The sequence below is a fragment of the Podarcis gaigeae genome, assembly GCF_964106915.1.
Source record: "Podarcis gaigeae genome assembly, chromosome: 3".
In the NCBI taxonomy this organism is placed as follows: domain Eukaryota; kingdom Metazoa; phylum Chordata; class Lepidosauria; order Squamata; family Lacertidae; genus Podarcis; species Podarcis gaigeae.
Genome location: NC_139680.1, coordinates 13,612,712 through 13,635,265, shown reverse-complemented (window position 1 = coordinate 13,635,265; position 22,554 = coordinate 13,612,712). Strand labels below are relative to the sequence as shown.

The window sequence follows — 22,554 nt, the reverse complement described above, 5'->3', positions numbered from 1 at the left end:
CTAATACATTTCATTAATGTAGAAATAAATTTCAGACTTTTGGTTCAGATTTTTCCCTTAGGCAACTGCAAACATGTATTCATTACTCCTCTCACCCATCTTTCTCCCCTGATAAGTCACCACCATCTCTGTCCTTGACACGTCAGTATCATTGACAACATTTCCTCTTCTAATACAGATCAGAGGAAAATGGTAATTTACTTAACTGGCTCAGCAACTGTACGTGGGGCTACCTTTGAAGGTGACTCGGAAACTACAACTAATCCAGAATGCGGCAGCTAGACTGGTGACTGGGAGCGGCCGCCGAGACCATATAACACCGGTCTTGAAAGACCTACATTGGCTCCCAGTATGTTTCCGAGCACAATTCAAAGTGTTGGTGCTGACCTTTAAAGCCCTAAACGGCCTCGGTCCAGTATACCTGAAGGAGCGTCTCCACCCCCATCATTCTGCCCGGACGCTGAGGTCCAGCGCCGAGGGCCTTCTGGCGGTTCCCTCATTGCGAGAAGCGAAGCTACAGGGAACCAGGCAGAGGGCCTTCTCGGTAGTGGCGCCCACCCTGTGGAACGCCCTTCCAGCAGATGTCAAAGCGATAAACAACTACCTGACATTCAGAAGACATCTTAAGGCAGCCCTGTTCAGGGAAGTTTTTAACGTGTGATATTTTACTGTATTTTTGGTTTTTATGGAAGCCGCCCAGAATGGCTGGGGAGGCCCAGCCAGATGGGCGGGGTATAAATAATAAATTATTATTATTATATTATTACTATATTTTGTTATGCTGGACACAACACTGTGTAGAGACTTTGTTCTGGGGATAGCCTTTTCAAAAAGAGATGTGTGCTATTTTGTGAGTCTGCGTTGGACCAGAGACTGTGGACACACTGACACCACAGAATTAAACTGGCTTAATGATCAGTTCCTCTTCCCAGGAAACTCTGGGAATTGTAGGAATATCCTAATATTCCCAGCACTCATAGCAAACTACAGCTCCCAGGCATGGAGGTGGGAGCTCAGCTGATTGAATGTTCTTTCATGCAAAAGCTTCTCTGCACACAGAAAATGAGATATCAGGGGGGCGTTTCTAGTTTAACCTTTGTCCTGACATGCTAGTTTACTCTCTGTGTGTGGTGATGCAGAAAACTATACAGAAGAGAATTCATTAATGCTCCTCCAGTTTATTGAGCATCCACCCTGATTTGCTTTTGCAGACACTAAGGTCCAGCTCCGAGGGCCTTCTGGAGGTTCCCTCACTGCACGAAGCAAAGTTACAGGGAACCAGACAGAGGGCCTTCTTGGTAGTGGCACTTGACCTGTGGAATGCCCTCCCACCAGATGTCAAAGAAATAAACAACCATCTGACTTTTAGAAGACATCTGAAGGCAGCCCTGTTTAGGGAAACTTTTAATATTTGATGAATTATTGTATTTTAATATTTTGCTGGAAGCCACCCAGAGTGGCTGGGGAAACCCAGCCAGCCGGGTGGGGTATTATTATTATTATTATTATTATTATTATTATTATTATTATTATTGCAAAGCTTACACAGAGGGAGCGTTCTGGTCTTTCCTGAGCATTCATTCTGATTTGCAACTAGCATTCATCTTGACTTTATCCTGATTTACTTGTATGGCGGCAGCAGAGCATTGTAATCAGAACCATCTTTCCCATAGGGCTTAGTGGTGCATCGTGCCAGGGCGCCAGCCTCTCACGGGCACATCAGTGAGTGGGGGAGCTACGCAGATTTGCCAGTGGCCTCCCCTTTCCCTGTATGCCCGCCAGCTGCACCCCACCAATCATATGGCTGGTGGGCGTGCAGCTAGCCTCCCAAGTCTCCGTGGGAGGAGAGCGATCCTTGCAGAGGCTTAGGATGGAAGCTGTGTCCCGCCTACTATATGGCTGGCATGCATGCAGCTTCCTTCCCAAGCCTCTGTGGGGATTGCTCTCCCACAGTGGCATGGAGGAGAGCTGCGCCCCCGATGGCTGGCAGTGCACAGATTCCCTCCCCCCCCCCACACACACACTATCCATGGTAATTTGGGGGTGCTGGGCTGATATTTGCACCCCAGCGCCACATCTGCTAAAGATGGCCCTGATTGTAATCCACTTTATTTGTGCTAAACAACTTTTATAGTCATATAGGCTAGTCCATTAGGGCAAATCCAATGCCCCACCCAGCTTCTGGCCCAGAAGGTGGCATTGAATGTCAGCGTCCTCCTCCTTAGTCTCAGAGCTACCATGATTGAACTCAGTGAGGAGAAGAATGGGGGAAGAGCTAGAATGGGTTGGGTCTGCCTGTCATTGGCTCTGCCTCAGCCTACTGTTGACATCCCTTCCCTCTGCCTAATAATAATAATAATAATAATATATTACTTATACCCCACCCATCTGGCTGGGTTTCCCCAGCCACTCTGGGCAGCTCCCAACAGAAAATTAAAAACACAATAAAACATCAAACATTAAAAGCTTAACTAAACAGGGCTGCCTTCAGATGTCTTCTAAAAGTCAGATAGTTGTCTATTTCCTTGACATCAGATGGGAGGGCATTCCACAGGGCGGGTGCCACTACCAAGGAGGCCCTCTGCCTGCAAGTCCCAAGAGGTATCAGCAGTGGCGTAGCGTGGGGGGGGTGCAGGGGGACCAGCCGCACCGGGCGCAACATCTGGGGGGGGGGCGCTCGCCGCCTCCGGAGTCACTGAAAAGCCTCTGGCGCAGGCTGTAGCAGAGCCCCATGTCTCGCGGAACCGACGAGCTATGTGCGCGTCCGGGCCAAAGGTGTCCGGCAGGCAGCGGCTCTCAGCGCTTGCAGCAGTCCCCGCGCGTCAGGGCCGCGGAGGGCGCGCCAGGCAGCCCCTCCTCACAGCCCCGCCGCTGCAGCTGCTGGGCCATGTTGCATTTTCCTCGCCTCTCTGCCCTCCTCCTCCGGGCAAGCAGCATCGTTTGGGCGGCAGCGCCAGTGGCAACTCGCCTCAGATCACCTGACGCGGACCCGCCCCCGCCGCCATGGCTACCTTACCGTAAATACCCCAGCCCAGGCAGCAGCAAGAAGAAGCTGGCAGCGGCAGCAGGTTAGGGGTTAGGGGCGCAAATTACTTGCCTTGCCCCGGGTTAGGGGGCGCAAATTACTTGCCTTGCCCCGGGTTAGGGGGCGCAAATTACTTGCCTTGCCCCGGGTGCTGACAACCCACGCTACGCCGCTGGGTATCAGTCACAACTTGAAGCCCTCCAGAAAAACATAGGAAGTCTGGAAATGACCCAAGTCCCTGCCTACAGTCTGAAGTGGTCCACGCCCAGATATGGGTTGGACACATTAGTGAGAACAAGGCCTACTTTCTCCTGGTGTGCAGTGGTGGAGGAAGGGGGCGTGGGTGCCAGCCTGGGGGCGTGACATCGCCGCAGGCAGCCGCCTCTCCCTTGGGACGCTTGGGCGGGCGGGTGGGTGGGCGCTGCCCCATTGGAATGATGCTCACATGGCCAGGCACCTACCCAATTGGGACGACGACTTGCATGGGCAGGCGCCTACCCCTTGGGACTCTTGTACGTGCGATGTGCCACACCCCCATTGTGGCATGCCACACCCCCACCACCCCAGGTACTGAAGCCCCTTCCTCCATGACTGCTGGTGTGATTCCCCCAGAGTGGTGGTTTCATGTTTACTGGATACCATTGGCATGCTTTTCCTCCTGTCTTGGCTAGTCAGTTGCACCACTGATGTAGATTTGTGTCACATAGTGGGACAAATGACTACTGGGAGAATAAGAGAGCCAGGAGACACACAGCATGGGGGAAATTGGAAACCAGAGTACTGATGTGAGCAGCACCTGACCCTTCACTGGCTGTCAGCCAGAAAGCTAATACAGGGCTCACTTTTTCCCAGTGAGTGCTGTTTTAGAGCCTCTGTAATGTCAGCTGATGCAAGAAAATAGGAAATACAAAAGTGGCTTTCATTGTGCGGGAGGCGGTGGAACATTGTTCCTCAAATGACAACAGTGTTTCTCTAGTTACCCTTTGCCAGCGTTTACTATTTCTGTACAAGCCCACATTGTCTTTGATGGTGTGTGTGTGTTTTGTTTTATTTAGTTTTATTTATTTCATTGTGCATCTCTATTAGATGTTTCTCATGGGCCAACCATCCCGAGAAACCCTGCTGTGCTGTGGTGTGACCAGTGAAGGCATTTTCGACAATAAACAAGGTATTGTGTGCTTTGGAAGAAACATTGACAATGGCAAAGCCCAGATGGCTTGGAACCGTTTCAATGTTTTCTTCTTGCTGTATTAGTGCTTAGATTTCAGTAACGGTGGTGGCTGTGGGGTGGGAATGGCCAACTCAGAAGAAGAAGAAGAAGAAGAGTTTGGATTTGATATCCTGCCTTTCACTCCCTTTAAGGAGTCTCAAAGAGGCTAACATTCTACTTTCCCTTCCTCCCCCACAACAAACACTCTGTGAGGTGAGTGGGGCTGAGAGACTTCAAAGAAGTGTGACTGGCCCAAGGTCACCCAGCAGCTTCATGTGGAGGAGCGGAGACGCGAACCCGGTTCCCCAGATTACGAGACTACCGCTCTTAACCACTACACCACACTGGCTCTCCATTTGGAGACATTTGGAGCATAGCTGGGAACATCAACCGAACTCAAAACAGGATGCACTATAGCCATTTGCAGAGGGTCTGCTTGGCAGGGGGTTGGACTCGATGACCCTTGTGGTCTCTTCCAACTCTATGATTCTATGATTCATGTATCCACATGAACATGGAAAGAAATGGATTGTCCTTTCTGGTCCTCACCAAAACCATCACATATTTGAGGTGCTGTATGCATCTAATGGGACGCGGGTGGCGCTGTGGGTAAAAGCCTCAGCGCTTAGGGCTTGCCGATCGAAAGGTCGGTGGTTCGAATCCCCGCGGCGGGGTGCGCTCCCGCTGTTCCATCCCAGCGCCTGCCAACCTAGCAGTTCGAAAGCACCCCTGGGTGCAAGTAGATAAATAGGGACCGCTTACTCGCGGGAAGGTAAACGGCGTTTCCGTGTGCTGTGCTGGCTCGCCAGATGCAGCTTTGTCACGCTGGCCACGTGACCCGGAAGTGTCTCCGGACAGCACTGGCCCCTGGCCTCTTGAGTGAGATGGGCGCACAACCCCAGAGTCTGTCAAGACTGGCCCGTATGGGCAGGGGTACCTTTACCTTTACCTTATGCATCTAAACCAAAGGAGGCATTTGTCTTTGTGCTAGGGCAGGGTTTTCCAAACTTGGGCCTTTAGCTGTTTTTGAACTACAACTCCCACCATCCCTAGCTAGCAATTTGTGGAAATGTGCAGTTTTCTCAATTTTGTGATGCAGTTCTCCAGCCAAGTTGAAAGCACCTACTGGGGTAAAATGTGCATTAAAACGCATGCACACTAGTGAACACTACATGGAAAAATGCATTTTATCTCGGGAAACTGCTTAGCAATAAGGTGTATATTAGGCTGCAGTACATACAAAATGTGTATTAGGAGAGATGTTCACTAAAATGCAGATTAGTTTTCCTGAGGACTTTTAAAATCATCATCATCACAAACTGATGTGGTAATATGGAGAGCTTAACTTAAGATGGGGGAAATGATAACCCAAAATTGACAGATTCTCCCACCCCTAAAAAAGGTAAAATGTAAAAGACCCCTGGACAGTTAAGTCCAGTCAAAGGCGATTATGGGGTTGCACCGCTCATCTCGCTTTCAGGCCGAGGGAGGCGGTGTTTGTCCACAGAAAGCTTTCTGGGTCATGTGGCCAGCATGACTAAACCACTTCTGGCACAATAGGGCACCATGATGGAAACCAGAGTGTACGGAAATGCTGTTTACCTTCCTGCCACAGCGGTACCTATTTATCTACTTGTACTAGTGTGCTTTCGAAATGCTAGGTTGGCAGGAGCTGGGACAGAGCAACAGGAGCTCACCCCATCATGCAGATTCAAACCTTCTGATCAGCAAGCCCAAGAGGCTCAGTGGTTTAGACCACAACGCCAACCGCTCCCCTACTCTACCAACACCATGTGGCATGCATAGGAAATTTCCCCTTATATCAGAATCTCAAGTCAAACAGTGAACAAAGTGGTTGGTGTGGGTGTGTTTTCAGAAGTAAGGAACATACTGAAAAATGTTTAAGCCTTGAAACTGAAAGGTCTATATTTAAGTCATGTTTTACCTGTGCGAACACATTGACATATAACCCTGCAGTTATGTACTATCCCCTTTTACTTTTAAAGATTTCTTCCTGCTGTTATCCCAGCATGCACGACCTTGCTGTAAAATACAACAGACTTATTTAAACTGGCAAGTAAATCAGTCTGTTTCGGATGTAATAGTATTAAGTTATGGGTGTGCACCATATTACTTGTGAAATACAGTGCAATTTACAATATTGTACAGAAATAATATCACCTATTACAGTTAATTAAGCAGTGACAGGTTTATAGAGTGCTGGAAGGCGAAATTCAGTTTAGATTTGGGTTCTTTCCCCCTTATTATTGCTGTGAGCCAAAGACAAATTGCAATGCATTAACAGAACTGGTACCATTGGTTTTTACCTGGCTTTTTTCAGGGTTGTATGGTGTCAGTCAGCTGATGGTATGAATTCCATCAACAGAACTTGGGAGGCTTGTGGGACACTTCAGGGCAGACTAGGGGGCAGGGACTGTAGGTGGAGGGTGAATCCCCCAAAATTGCTTCCCTCTCCATTCCACTGACTTTCAGTCACTTTCAGCTGAGCAACACTGTTGGTTGGATACAACCTTCAGAACAGTTTATCTCCTAGATAGAAAATGACTGATCACACTGCTGAGTTGCTTAAGCTGCTTTCGCATACACCTGAGTCAGCTTTGGCCTACTGAATGACGTGGAACAAATCAGGGTGAGCAGAGCTCCATTCCAATACACTGCATGAGCCAATCACTCAGTGAACTACAATGCTCAAGGGTGAAGTCCATTGTAATGGCTAGTAGAAAACCATTCATCGTTCAGCCCAGACACTGAGGTCCAGCTCCAAGGGCCTTCTGGCGGTTCCCTCCCTGCGAGAAGTGAGGTTACAGGGAACCAGGCAGAGGGCCTTCTCAGTAGTGGCACCCGCCCTGTGGAACGCCCTCCCATCAGATGTCAAGGAAATAAACAACTATCTGACTTTTAGAAAACATCTGAAGGCAGTTTTTTATGTTTGCTGTTTTATCGTGTTTTAATATTCTGTTGGGAGCCTCCCAGGGTGGCTGGGGAAACCCAGCCAGATGGGTGGGATATAAATAATAATGATAATGATGATGATGATGATGATGATGATGATGATGATAATAATAATAATAATAATAATAATAATAATAATAATAATAAAGCATGCCTGTGCTCAGGTGGGTCTGCTAGCCTCTGAAGTGAATTAAGACTAAATGCTAACTAGGATTGCTTTATTGTTTTCTGTATTCTACCAAAGTTTTACCCAGAAGAGATATTAATTAGGAAATATAAGGGAAAATTAGCAAGGTGTGATAACAAATAATCACATGGCATCTAATGAAGACTTTGCAAGGTATAGTAGAATAATCCTTTGCATGTTTCCTCATAATCACCCCATGGAGTTTTGTAGTGCTTAATCCCAAGATCATCATCTTCTTTGGCGATCACTCATAGCCGAGTAAGATTGTCTTCCATAAACACAGTTTTAACAATGAGTCCATAAATGACTGTGGTGGCCAATTCTATACAATGCATGGAATTGCATTGTAATGCAGGAATTTTGCAGGAACCCATTTTTAGGCTGCAATCCTAAACATACTCACCATAGGGCAAGTCTGATTGAACTTAGAGGGATTTACACCTAAGTAAACATGCTTGGGATTGTACCATGTGCCATTCAAATTTGTTGGGTTTTTAAACAAAATCTGTAGGGTTTCTGACACCATACTTATATGGAATTTCTTGGGATGTTTTTCAAATGGGATCATCTTAATAGATGGTCCTGGTTGCGGACAGGCTCTCAACCTGGTTCCCCCCACCCTGGCGTGGGTGGAGCTATCGCACTCACGCTTGGGGTGGCACCTCAATCACCCAGAGCTATTGCCCAATCATTTCAAAGGGTGATAGTGGAGGAAAGTATAAAAGCAGCAGCGTGACATGTGCCAGGCTCCTGCTTCGTGTTGCTGAACACCCGCCCACCCTCCCTTTAATTTAGATCCTTTGGCCTTGCTTTGGACTTTGGTTGGTTGCCCGGCTTGAGTCGGGGGCCGGGTAGGAATTTTTTCCATTTGGCAAATTGGCACAGGCCACTTGGTTTTTGCCTACCTCTTAGCAATCGTCACAACTTTGTAAGGTTTGGCGGTTAGGCACTGGCTTAATGTGTATGGGGGAGGGGAGGTCGGCCATCACCTGCCCCTCCAGTTTCAAGGGTATTCCGTTAAAGGAAGCTGGGGCCTCGTTCCTGTCCGAAGTCCACTTGAAGGGTGAGGGCCTGCCAAGCCTCTGGGAACACCCGGGGAGATGAAGGCGGGTTCCCCCAAAGCCATTTCCCTTTGGGTGGTTTACCCTTACGGACTTCCTGCAAAGCAGACAGGAGTCAGATATAGTCTTGCCAATGCCTAAGCCAATACCGCTCTCATTCCTGTAATCAATAAAGCTGCAGCCAAATTTTTGCCCCAAAACCTTAAACAAAATATCCATGTCCGTGTGAATTTAATTATCCTAATGGGGGGTCGGCTTGAGGGTTTGGCCACGCAAGCAGCTTTTGCGTAAAGCTCCAAGATCCTGTAGGTTGCGTCCCCACCCCCTCCAGATCATCTGAATTACTTTCTTCTGTGCAGCAAAAAGAAAGGGGTTTTAAAGGAAAGTTCTCTGGAATTCTCCACCACTTTGTTTAATACAACAGCGGGTGTGTTGTATCTTAGGTGTCATTTAATGCTTGTATTCCAAAGGCAAATACTAAGATTGGATGGATGGATTGGCAGGTTGACTGGATTTGTCCCCTGCGTGCTTCTTGCTGAAGTGATCTGCTTCAGTGCACACCATGACCTAGCTCACAATTTCGACCATAATTAATTCAGTGCCCTTTCCCCAATCAGGCAGTTAGGGCTCTGACCCACAATCGGAGAGCACAGGAGGAAAGCAATCAGATTATCACTTTGCTACACAGCAGGTCAACTCAAGCTTCATTCCGATATGCTTGGAGGATTATTCAAATTGTCCCTTAACATACCCAAGAACTCTGTTTAAAAAGCAGCTAGCCAAGGGGCGGCTAACTGAGTAAATGAGACCATTGAGGCCGAAGGATCTGAAACAATCAAAACTAAATAAATATTTCCGCGCAGCATTTCTCCTTGCAGAGTGTAACAACCTGACGGCGGTAAAGCCTGCAGAATTTCAAGTGGCTGAAAATGAGTGCTTCTTCGTTTGTATGATTTAAATTGAGAATTTCTGTCTCTCTGGTGGCCTTTTTCTCTATTTGACATACTGTGTGTAGGAACCCATACTTCTGTATATAGGTAAAGGTAAAGGGACCACTGACCATTAGGTCCAGTTGTGGCTGGGGTTGCAGCGCTCATCTCGCTTTATTGGCCGAGGGAGACAGCATACAGCTTTCAGGTCATGTGGCCAGCATGACTAAGCCGCTTCTGGCAAACCAGAGAAGCGCACGGAAATGCCGTTTACCTTCCCGCCGGAGTGGTACCTATTTATCTACTTGCACTTTGAGGTGCTTTTGAACTGCTAGGTTGGCAGGAGCTGGGACTGAGCAATGGGAGCTCACCCCGTTGTGGGGATTCGAACCACTGACCTTCTGATCAGCAAGTCCTAGGCTCTGTGGTTTAACCCACAGTGCCACCCATGTCCCACTTCTGTATATACTGTAGATGAAATGGTTGGTGGCTGATGCAGATGACATTTCTTTTTAATATATATAATAAAGCAGTTACAAAAGATGGCAGATAAGAATTCAGAAGCTAAAAAGGCAAGGGGGTTAAGAGAAAGGTCTTCATACATGGACAGAAGGCCATCAGAAAGGGGATCAAATCCGCTTCCTTAAGGAAGAGAGTTCCACAGCCTGAGCGCAACCTTCCCGCCACTGTTTAATATAATTCAGTGTATCTTCTTTAGATATTGATCATAGTGGTTACAATCATGGGCAGTGTCAGAGGGTTGACTGGGGAGGGAGGCAAAAAAGGAGCTGACCTTCCATTTACCCCCATTGCTGTCATTAACTTATCCTGATTTCTTTTTCGTTCCAAAGTCTTAACGTGAAGGACACAACACATCCAGCCACTTTGCCCTTTCTGTGTGTGTGTGTGTGTGTGTGTGTGTGTGTGTGTGTTTGTTTGTTTTCTGGTGCTGCCACTAGTTACAATCTCAATTTGACAGATGGGGACAGGTTGTAGAATAAGAGGAATTGCCTTTCCTCGGGTTCACTAAACATGACAACGTGTCATTATCTCCCCCAGGTTGGGGTAGCTTGCTCTGAGGTCACAGCAGGAAGCCTGCAATCCAAGATCCTTTAACTGGAGATGCCATTAAACCCAAAACGAGCATGAAAACATGGGCTGGACTATTGATTTCAATGGGTCTTCTCTGATCATCACTAACACTGAATATTGCCCATATACTCTGAACTCAATGAAACCATTCTTTTTGGCTGTTCTCCTGGTGTGAAAACAATTTGTTTCAGATATTGTATTATTGCTACCTTAAATTCTGGTGCTGTCCATAATTCAGATTTCTCAACAAAGAGCCTGGCGGTATCTGAAAGGCTTGATGTTTTTTCACGACATCATACAAATTCTATCATAGGCATGGAGCCTTATCAATTTCTCATTTTTAACCATTTCATTCAATGTAGCAAATTATGCTTGAATGACTTAAAATATCTTAGTGGAAAAGTAATATTCTCCTTCGTCCACGCAGGTTTTTCCACCATGTTTGGAAAGAAAAAGAAAAAGCTTGAAATTTCCGGCCCTTCAAATTTTGAACACAGGGTACACACTGGATTTGATCACAGAGAACAGAAGTTCACCGGACTACCTCAACAGTGGCATAGTTTGCTAGCGGACACAGCAAACAGGCCGAAGCCTATGGTGGATCCTTCATGCATTACCCCAATCCAACTTGCTCCAATGAAGGTAAGCAGATTATATTGGAACTGAAATACTTTATTGTCACTTGTACAACTTGTATACAGTGAGATTACACGAGCACCCCCCACTCAGTTCTCTTAGTCTTAATTCCCCTTGTTTACTGACAGACACATCCAAAACCCGAAAGTCAGTTGCCCTGTTGCTACCTTTTCATCCAGCAGCCTAACAGCCCACGGATAGAAGCTGTTCTTTACCCTGTTGGTGTGACTAATCATGCTTGTATATCTTCTGCCCGAGGGCAGGAGATCAAGAAATTGCCGGCCAGGGTGTGAATCATACCTGAGAATTTTCCTCACTCTCCTGAGGCAACTTTCTTCCACGATGTCATCCAGCGGATTCATGGGACAGCCCATAATATCTTGTGCTGTATTCACCACCCTCTGTAGGCACTTCCTATCAGTTGATGTCAAACCAACATGCCACACCGTGATGCAGTATGAAAGGACACTTTCTATTGTTGACCGGTAGAAGGAGATCATCAAATGTTGATTGACATCTTTCTTCCGCAATACTCTGAGGAGATGGAGTCTCTGTTGGGCTTTCTTAACCACCTGGGTTGTATTGATTTTCCAAGTAAGGTCTTCACTGAGATAAACTCCTAGGAATTTAAAGGAAGAGACTGTCTCCTCATAGCCCTCTCCTATGTACAGCGAGGCTAGTTCTCTTCTCTGCACCCCAACACATACATATTAGTGGAAATTGTGTGAAGTGTCCTTCAGGGAGCTTGCTCATTTCTGTTGCAGAACAAAAGGGCAGGTTCTCTCTAAAGAAAATACCTGAATAGCCGCCACAGACGTATGTCAATAGGACCTATTTGTTATGCAAAGATTGCAATCTTAAATGAATTTTGCTTTGCAATACACAGAAATGGGCGAGCGGTGGAACCTCTATGGGTGCTTAATGGAACCAACTAAAACAAAGAAAACTCCTAAGTTTGGAGGGCAAGTTTCAACACAGGAGAGAAAAGTGTGTTTCCAGTTCACAACCCAACGAAAAGCATATTTTCAAATTAGGGTTTGAGAATTCAGTTCAGCAGGAACAGCAGAGACATCCCAAAACCAACATGGCAGACTTCCCCCAAAGTCCACATAGCCATTGATTAGAACTCGGCAGCTTTGGAGCACATGGTTCAGCTGAGGAAACACAAAAAGAGTAATGTTCCTTGAAGCCCAGGCTAACGTCATGTGTATACAAGACCATAAAATAGACCTTGTTGCCATCCTCAGTTTTGCACCGTCCCCTCCAGCAAGAGTAAAGCAGGTTATGTCCTTGTGCCCTGTTTGTTGTAGATTATTTGTTGTGTATCAGTTTATCCTTTCAAATCGATATCCTTAACAGTTATTTTTAACAAGCCGTCTCTGAGCAAAAAGTTGTTTCTTGGTTAAGATAAAGCAGAAATCAATGCTTGCTTCCTCCACCCCCTGCTTTCTCACCCAGCCATCCTAGCTACTCACGAAGCAGTAAGCTGGGAGGCTTGAAAACAATGTTCTTTAAATAAATCCACGAGGACTTTGGAGTTCAGTTTGAGTCAGATTGCATTTTCTTACGCAGCGATGGAGGGATATCAGTTATATATTTTAATGAAGCCATGTAGAAAATTTAACAGCAAAAATTCGCAGTTCCAGTTGTCAGGACTGTCTGCTTGCTGTTGTTTGCTTTGGTGTTTTTTTCTGCCCAATCTTCTAAAGCTTTGCATGTAAAAAATATTAGAGCCAGCTGGATCAGACCAAAGGCCTAACTGCTCCCTGTCTGCTATCTCCAGGAGCATATTTAGATTCACACTAGGAAGAATACATTGTAGACAGTAGTCATTGGCAGGGTTAGCTTCCATGAATTCGCCTAATCCTCTGAAAGCCACCCAGAATGGTGGCCATCGCTATTCCTTAATGGAAAAAGGACCCCCCCACACACACACAGTTTTTTTCCATCACCCTCTTGCCCTCTCCTCAAGCTGCATTGTTGCAGGCTCAAGAGATCCATGCAATGCGATCCTATGAATGAAGGGAGATCACAGTGTATCCTAACACCGCCTTTAAATATGCCAAATTCTATTAGAGCTTTGGATTGAAAGGAAGGAATATCTTGAAGCAGAGAAAGGGGTCTCATGTAAGGTAAGTTTACCCGCATTGTAGGATCTTGAGGTTTTGCTGTCATCTAGTGGCCATGTTCTTTATTGTTCAGAATATACAATAGATTTATGTCACCTAGGAGTGGACAATATACTATTGTGTGCTGGTGAGGGAAAGTGTCCTTTATCCAATTTCCTTTGAATTCGTTTTCTGTTCGGGCACCACAGAGACATTATGCTGAACTCAGTGCAGCAACAGTGGTGGTAAGAGGAGGAATGTGACTTAGCCTCAAGAAATGAATCCCCACAGAAAAACCACTGGCCCAAACTAAATATCCTTAGTATTTGTTCTTCCATCACCCACTTTCTTTCTTTTTTTGTATTTTTTGTATTTTTGTTTTGTACTTTTCAAGTTTATACATACTAATTTTACAATCATTTTGACATTTCAAAACTTGACTTCCTCCCCTCCTTTCTATGGTTCCTTAAATTTATTTTTAATATCTTCTGCATATCCAAATTAACTAAATTTGCTCATTTATTCATCTTCTTTAAATTTATACTCTTATAAAACTGCAGGTTATCACAATAATCCTGCCAATGTTTTTATCTGTTTATAATTTATCTGTAAATATTCAATAAACCATTTCCATTCTTTTACAAAAAGTAAAAAATTGTTACCTTGATTTCTTATTCTTCTGATAAGTTTTGCCATTTCTGCATACTTCGTAAGTTTTTGTATCCATCCTTCCTTTCCTGGGACTTTCGCTTCTTTCCATTTTGGGGACAAGTAACATTCTTGCCGCTGTAGTAGAATATATGAATAAGTTTCTATACATTTTAAGTAGTTTTGTCCCTATGATTCCTACTCTTTCTAGAGTAAATCTAGATCTGATATGTGCTTATACTTGCAGTCACACTGAGTCATGGAATTTGTAGTCTGCATAAAAAGACTCTCATTCTTGTTTATTCCCCCTCCCCCCCGTGTGGGTGGGTGGGGCACAGTGCAAACCAAGATGGTGGTGGATATCCTAAATGCATAAAATCAAATAAACACTATTGGGTTAAACCACTGAGCCTAGGACTTGCTGATCAGAAGGTCGGCGGTTCGAATCCCCGTGACGGGGTGAGCTCCTGTTGCTCAGTCCCTGCTCCTGTCAACCTAGCAGTTCAAAAGCACATCAAGTGCAAGTAGATAAATAGGTACCGCTCCGGCAGGAAGGTAAACGGCATTTCCGTGCACTGCTCTGGTTCGCCGAAGCGGCTTAGTCATGGTGGCCACATGACCCGGAAGTTGTACGCTGGCTCCCTCGGTGAATAAAGCGAGATGAGCGCCGCAACCCCAGAGTCGGTCACGACTGGACCTAATGGTCAGGGGTCCCTTTACCTTTAACTTATGCATTGAATGCATTTAAAGTATGGCACCCTATCAAAGAAGCAGACTGTGCAAATGTTACAGGAAAGCTGCACAGTTGCAACATTCTTTCTGCTCCGCTCCAACCAGTTGCGCACTACATCATGGGCCTTGCAAGTTTTAAAGCTGCGTAACTATAGAGCCATTGCTGGGTTTGCACCTTTTGTTCAATGCTGGGCTTCAGTGAGGGATTTGCAATGAAGCTCTTTCACTTCCCTTCACACTGCTGACAGTGAGAGAATAGACAAGCATACTGGGAAGTAGAGATTAAAAATATAAAATGAACCATTTGGGCAAAAACAATGGAATTCCATGATATGATATGATGTCAGCGGGTACCAAAGGATTTAAATAGCATGAGAATGTGGAATGTGTATTTTGTCTTGAAAACACACCAGTACCTATTGTGTGAGTGAGAGCAATGGGTTTAATGCAGGCAATTGGATATAACCACATCTTCTGACTTGAATGGACCACTACAAAATCTGGTAGAAGCTCCTACTCCCCTCCTAAAGGCCCTATGCTGTATATATCTTATAGAAAGACTGCTCTTGCAGAGCTATCTGGAAATGGTGTTAATCTGCCACCTAGTGCCAATGGATAAAACTGCCAATGAAATAAGGTGAGTTAAAAACAGCTGTCTTTTGGCATCTTAAATAGTAGCAGATTTATTGTGGCATAAGCTTTTATGGACCATCTTGCATTATGAACTATAGTGCAATACATCACATACTGATCTTAAATTGTTGCCACAAAATTAAAAAGGTGAACTATTTGATGGTCTTTGGGGCTCCCAGATTGCAACAACCAGACCTTAAAAGCTTATACAGTAGTACCTCAGGTTGAGTACATAATTCGTTCCCGAAGTCCGTTCTTAACCTGAAACTGTTCATAACCTGAAGCACCATTTTAGCTAATGGGGCCTCCTGCTGCCGCTGCGCCACCGGAGCACGATTTCTGTTCTCATCCTGATGCAGATTTTCTGGGTCTGAGAACATCCTTCTGTTCTTAACCTGAAGCACTATTTCTGGGTTAGTGGAGTCTGTAACCTGAAGTGTATGTAACCTGAAGCATCTGTAACCTGAGGTACCACTGTATGCCGCAGTAAATCTATGAGGGTGATAGCCAACAGTTGTCTTACTCAGAGATGACCCATTGAAATCAGTGGACTCAAATAACACAGTTGGCTGTCACTCTTAATTTTAAGGTATCATAGAATTGGAAGGGACCCTGTGGATCATCTGGTCCAACCCCCTGCAAAAGCAGGAATATGCAGCTGTCCCATGCTAAAATCGAACTGCAAGCTTAGCATTATCAGCACCATGCTCTAACCAACTGAGCTATCCAGATGCACAAATCATTGTTGCTGTCACTGTTGCTTTGCTACAAAACAGCAGACTAGGTGTCAGGAATGAGCCAGCTCAAAGCAAAGGTTTGCAGCCAACTGCAGAAAGCAGCCAAGAACAGGAAGGCTTTGATTTTAGTCAGGCAGGAGAGGGCTGGCAGCTGCATACTTCGACTCTTCCTGACCTTGATGAACAGGATGATAAGGCGGTAGCTAAGAGTGGGCTGGAACACAGCCAAAGCTCACCAGAAGCACAATCAGGCGTGAACAAACCCCTCACAGACCCGGAAGAGGTTGGAACATATCCAATAAGTCCAATGAGTCGGCGAATGGGAGGGTTGTTAGATAGGAAGCAAAACAAGAGACGTCAGGGTCGAAAGTTCAATATCTGCTGGAGATGCTGGAAGGAGTCTTCAGAAGGGTCATCTTGAGTAATGGTGCTAGAGCCTTCATTAGAGCCGTCCAGAACCATATGTTTGTTTTTGCAACAAATCCTCCTTTTCAATTAGCTACGCTTACTGTGTCAAGCTAGGAACCTGGGAACCTGACACTAAGCCAGCTACCCTTCTTGAATGTGTCATTTGAGTGACTGATGATTTCCCCAATGTATTGATGCCAACCTACAATGACACTGCCCTACTGATTCCATAAAAGCAGCCACAAAATAACGAGTGAGCTGCACATTGCAAAATCTTATTTCATTTACTCTGTCTTAACACCTCAAATAGTAGTGATAGAATGCTTATCCACATGTTTTACTGGCTCTGTTATGAAGAAGAAATGATCTAGATCGGCGTTCCCCAACCTGATGCCCTCCAGATGTTTTGGATCACAATTCCTATCAGTCCCAGACAGCAGGGATTATGGGAGATGTAGTCCAAAAAGGTCTGAATGGCACCAGGCTGCAGGAGGCTGGTCCAGATCTAAAGTGCTAAGTTACAAATGCTCAAAGACCAGGTGGAATTTTCCTTTCCTCTCCACCTTTGCCATACAACAATCTACTTTGGAAAGTTTCAAAAGCAGTTTGACATGTGGTCGTGGAACTGCTGTTTGAGAGAAGCAAATCCAAAACCACCTTAGCCATGTCAGACTAGTTTTGTACTTCTTTGAGTATTGGACAACATGGTTTGATATGATCAGGAATCATATCAATCTTAGAAAAATATTCCCAGGAAAGCTTTGATCCTAGGCATTCATAACTGGGACTAAGTTCTATAGAATCAGAATTTTCACAAATTTAGCCCCCCCCCCCCAAAAAAAAATGAAATGAAAAATCAAGATTGTTTTCTGAAATTCAATTTTTTAATCTTGTTAGATTTTGAAACTTTCCAAAATGTCTGAGATGATTTCATCTCACCGTTGGGCCATTTGGCTAAATTGTCGCTCCTGTAAAGAAAGGAATAAAAGTCACTGCTATATTTCATTGCTAATTGCAGACTCTCAGTACCAAACACAAGGTGGCAGCAGAAAGTGTTTCAGCATGCAGATAAGGCGTCATCTGCTTAAACAGAAATGTGGTGAGAGTTTTGTTTAAAATAAATCCAGTGTGATGAAGTTGTCATTTGCATGTGATTACCCTTATTAAAGGACTGCTTTCTCACTTCATAATCTGAGATTGCAACCGATGTATTCAAATTCCAAGATTTGAACAGGCAACACATCAGATGCTTATTAGGATGTGTGATTGCCCCCTTGTTCCCTCCATAAGGGATAGGAGATTTTTTGGAGCACACCAGTTGAATTCTCATCATACCCCATGCCATGCCTTCTGTGTCTTCCTGACCCAAGATCATTCCTTGAGGCAGCAGGAGGCAGCAGAGGCAGGCTGCTCCCAAACTCCAGTGGGACATATTTTCCCACTTGGAAGCTGGTACTACAAGTCCCAGAATCCTCAAGGAGACATCTTCTGGGATTTGTCCTTGCGTGGCAAGTCCCCTCCCCCCTTGTGAAATGAAGACACCGGACACTTTATTTAAGGATAATGGGCGTAAAAGGCCACAACTTTATTGATTACAGGAATTGAGAGATATTGGCCTTAGGCATTGGTTCCTATTGACTAGCCGGCTTCAGCCCAATTGCATGAAGACCGGGAAGGGTTAACCACCAGACGGGAGAGTCCTGCTGAAGTACGCCAACCAGGATCCCCTGGGTGTCACCACTCGGGGGCGTGCCTTAGGCCCACACCTCTATAGGCTTTGGACAGGGCAACGCCACCCGGAGTCCTTTACCAGACTACCCTTTGCTTTGGCGGAAGGTGATGGCGTTTCCTTCCCCCTTCATTTGCATAACAGTACCCCTGCCAATGCCTAACCGCCAATACCAGGAAAGTTGTGATGTTTGCTACGAGGTAGGTGAAAAAACCAAATGGCTGGTGCCAATTTGCCAAGTGGGAAAATTCCTACCAGGCCCCTTGTGGCGACCAACCGGAGTCCATAGCAAGGTCATAGCTAAACCTAAGGGAGGGCGGGATGGGAAACTGAAGCAGCTCCTCTCCAGCTCGGAAGTGGCTTTCTCTGACCTGCTGGCAGCAAAAGATGCTCTGCTGGGGACTGTGTACTCCTCTGCCACCTGCCTCCTGATACGTTTGGGACCTTGAACAAGGGAGGCAGCAGAAGAGGGTTTTAACCAGAATAGAGGCAGTTTCATCTGTTCTAGGTGGTGATCACAGCCAGCTTGGGCCAGTCAGAAGTTCAGTCACTGACAGGACCTTGGACAGCTCTCAATGGAGTTGGCTTAATAGCTTATGAAAGAAGAGCTCAGGTGTTGCTTCAGCAGCAATCTGGAGTTCACTGAGGGTTTAAACAGGCTGCAGTTCAGTTTAGTTTGTTCCCTATGAGGACAAGCCTCCTAATTCATAAACATTGGCTCTCTCACTGAACTGAAAATATTATGGCTTGACAACGGTTTCAGGGGTGGCGTCCTTGAAATCCAAGGATGATGATAATGCAATCTCCTCCAGCTGGGGAGGGAGGGTATGGGTTTTATACCCTCTAGGGAAGGGGAGGCAGAAATCATCACTAAAGCACATTAAAAAGGACATCTGGAGCCCCCCCCCAACTGAAAATACAGGGAGTAATTAGACTGGAAGGAGACAGGGTGTTTGCTTCATACTTCAGCAGTTAAAATCCTTTTTATCCATCACTGGCAATAGAACTGGGGGAAGCTGTACAGGAAGTTGCAATACATACAAGTGTTGGAGTCTGTAAAATAGTGCCTAGTGGGTCCCCGTGTCTCCAGCAGGGTAGTGTGAAACTGATATTATGCAGACGGCATATAATAATCATTAAATGGTTCTAGTCTTGAATGCTAAGTTGGTCTGAAAAGGCAGGCAGCCCACTTGTCTGGAAAATGCATACAGCTACCATGCTGATTTATAATTTACTATTTATACAGTGTGTGCATTATTATAACTTTCTCTTGCCTACATGGTAAAAAGTGCTGTGTTAGTCTCCTCTGGTGTTCACTTAAACATGGATATATGTATATGCAGGTGGCGCTGTGGTCTAAACTACTGAGCCTAGGGCTTGCCAATTGGAAGGTCAGCGGTTCGAATCCCCATGACGGGGTGAGCTCCCATTGCTCGGTCCCAGCCTAGCAGTTTGAAAGCATGTCAAAGTGCAAGTAGATAAATAGGTACCACTCTGGCAAGAAGGTAAATGGCATTTCCGCGCACTGCTCTGGTTTTACCAGGAGTGGCTTAGTCATGCTGGCCACATGACCTGGAAAAACTATCTGCAGACAAGCGTCAGCTCCCTTGGCCAGTAAAGCGAGATGAGCACCACAACCCCAGAGTTGTTCACGACTGGACTTAACTCTCAGGGGTCCTTTAACTTTTATGTATATGCCACAGGACAAATTAGAGGTTTGGACCATAAGGAGAACACTACTTGTTGTAATGCCCAGGAAGGAACTCTCTGAGTCATTGCAGCAGCTAATACAGAAATTATCTTTATTAGTTAATATCAGGCAGTCGATACAGCTGTGTTGGCATGAAAAGATAATAAGCCCGTCAAAGTTTCTGCAATGTGCAGAAGTGTGGGTTGGTATGACTGCAACAGCAGCAGAGATTATGTCCAGATACAAAGCTATGATTTCTTTCAGGAACACAGAGGAACACAGTGTCTTGCTCACCATTCTAAGGGTCTTTCAACCGCTTGTGGAGCCAACTCTGCCAGGGCAAACCTATATGCTTGATTAATATGTTATGCTAGCATATGGGATTGAAATTGGCAGCTAGTCTAGTGTCATGGATTTGCTTCACTTCTTTTACATGGGATGTGGATGTAGCAGCAATTGCATTAACGTGGCTGTGCCCAACTCAAGGATCAGTGAGACTTATCATGCAATCCTATTCATGTTTGCTCAGAAGAAAGTCCCACTGTGCTCAATGGAGTGCCAGTATGGAGTGAAATGGTCTCCCCGGTTTCACCATTCATCAATTTTGGGTGCAGCTGCAGAAACAGCTTTAATATTGTCAAAAATTGTTTTTATAGTGTTAAAGGAAGCACTGGTGGTGGTGAGGAATTGTAGTCCAAAACATCTGGAAGGGTAAAAGGTAAAGGTAAAGGATGCCTGGACACGTATGTCCAGTCAAAGGTGACCATGGGGTTGTGGCACTCATCTCACTTTCAGGCCGAGGAAGCCGGTGTTTGTCCACAGACAGCTTTCTGGGTCCTGTGGCCAGCAGGACTAAACCGCTTCTGGTGCAATGGAACACTGTGACGGAAACCAGAGTGCACAGAAACACAGTTTACCTTCCCACTGCAGTTGTACCTATTTATCTACTTGAACTGGCATGCTTCTGAATTGCTAGGTTGGCAGGAGCTGGGACAGAGCAACAGGAGCTCATTCCGTCACGGGGATTTGAACTGTCGACCTTCTGATCAGCAAGCCCAAGAGGCCCAGTGGTTTAGACCACAGTGCCACCCATGGACACCATGTGGGCAAAGATTGTCCTGCTCCTTCTGTTCCTCCACTCTTAGCTCATTGCTTTCTTCATCCACCAATATCCACCAATCCACCATTCAGTATTTAAGAGGAATTTCTCAGGAGAGTGTTTTCTGAGAAATTTTCCAGACATTTTCTTTTTTTATCCCCACCCAAACTGCAGAGAACTCTCATCTCCCCGCAGAGAGAACATTTGGCAAAATACTGTCTCCCAGTTTCAGCATGGAGAATTTTGGGAGGCCATTTTCACTCAGCCCTAATCCCCCTCTCCACCCATCAACAGAAATAAAATTTGATAGAATCAGACAGAATATGGGTTTGAGTTAATGGTCTACTAGAAAGAAACTATAATATTAGCGTCAGAACTCAAACCAGCCCAATTACCCTGGCATCCACTTGAGGTAGCCAATTTATATTAATGGTGGATTGGGGAGTTTATCATTCACTATTTTCTAAAGTCAGACATGGTTGTTTATACTTAATTTATCTTTAAGGATGTAAGTGCCTTTCCCTCTGTATAAAGCTCCTCTTTCCCCCTCAAATATTCATGAATTAATATGAGAACATTAATTACCATATTTTTCCATGTATAAGACTACTTTCCCTCCTAAAAAACAATGTCAAAAATTGAGGGGGGCGTCTTATACATGGATACATCTCTCTCTCTCCCCCCCCCCCATTTTCTTAAATCGGAGTCCCCTGAAATAGGGGATGTCTTATACATGGGGGCATCTTATAGATGGAAAAATACGGTAGTTTAGTACAGAATTTAGGCTAGGCTCTTCAAAGGAATCTTTCACGAATGGTTGCGTGTGTGTATGTGTTTGTCCATTTTAGTTGCTACTTGTCCTTTGAATGCACACTTAGAAATACACTGTTTTTTTAAGGGAAAAGAGGGAATGCATCCTCAACATGAACATAAAATATAGAATTATTTGCTTAACGTGAGTTCTTACTGGGACAAAGCAGTTAATCATCTACTTCATTATAGTCAGCATTAATACAGTGGTTTTTAAACAGGAGCTGTTTTTCATCTCCTCTTTGTAACATGGCGAGACAGCTGTTCTTGCAGACAGATCCATTATAGCTTATCACTAGAGAACAGGCCGCTAACATAACACCATGAATTATGGCTATTGTCACCGGCAGCCAGAACAAATGCCGGAACTCGTCAGAAAGCAATGGAAAGCAGAGGATATCTGCTCTTAAGGAGAAGTGGGCTTTAACTCAAAGAGATTGGCTTTCATTGATTTTAATGTATGAGAGTCGCTATGCCACAGAGGCGTGGCATAACTCAGCGTTGCAATATTGATTTGTCCCAGGCTGCGTTCTGGCTTGCATTAATGCATGCTGTTTAGCACTCGCCAGAGATAGAGGTATGATAACAAATAGGAGCTGAAATGGTGGGGTGTTGCGTGCTCTCATCTTCGCTATGCACAGGGGTGCCATGTGGAAGAATGTCCTCTTCTTGTCCTGCCCCCTGCCCCCGTTTTGAAACTCTTTGAGAGCATCTTGTACCTCTGGTCAACTCATTATTATAAACAATAAAATGGGTGCATGGGCTATGAATGCATGTTGAAAGCACAAGCCTTTTGCTGGGAATCACAATGGGGGATGGTGCGGTTGTGATCAGGCTCGGCTTGTGG

General features: G+C 45.3%; 2 protein-coding genes across 7 annotated transcripts in view; one reads left to right on the top strand and one right to left on the bottom strand.

The window, feature by feature from the left end:
- PLCB4 (phospholipase C beta 4) overlaps nucleotides 1-22,554 on the bottom strand; it is a 665,275-nt gene that overhangs the window by 358,119 nt on the left and 284,602 nt on the right. The gene's annotated exons all lie outside the window — the stretch shown is intronic.
- PAK5 (p21 (RAC1) activated kinase 5) overlaps nucleotides 1-22,554 on the top strand; it is a 264,301-nt gene that overhangs the window by 56,653 nt on the left and 185,094 nt on the right. For 4 of the 6 annotated variants that reach the window (XR_014561916.1, XM_083730254.1, XM_083730253.1 and 1 more), the window contains 2 exons: nucleotides 4,112-4,193; nucleotides 10,905-11,119. Coding sequence is in view for 5 of the 6 variants with exons in the window: in XM_083730254.1 (XP_083586380.1) it covers nucleotides 4,112-4,193; nucleotides 10,905-11,119 (297 nt within the window). In the remaining variant the exon portion in view is untranslated. The remainder of the gene's footprint in view (nucleotides 1-4,111; nucleotides 4,194-10,904; nucleotides 11,120-22,554) is intronic. The other 2 variants (XM_083730256.1, XM_083730255.1) reach the window with 1 other exon arrangement.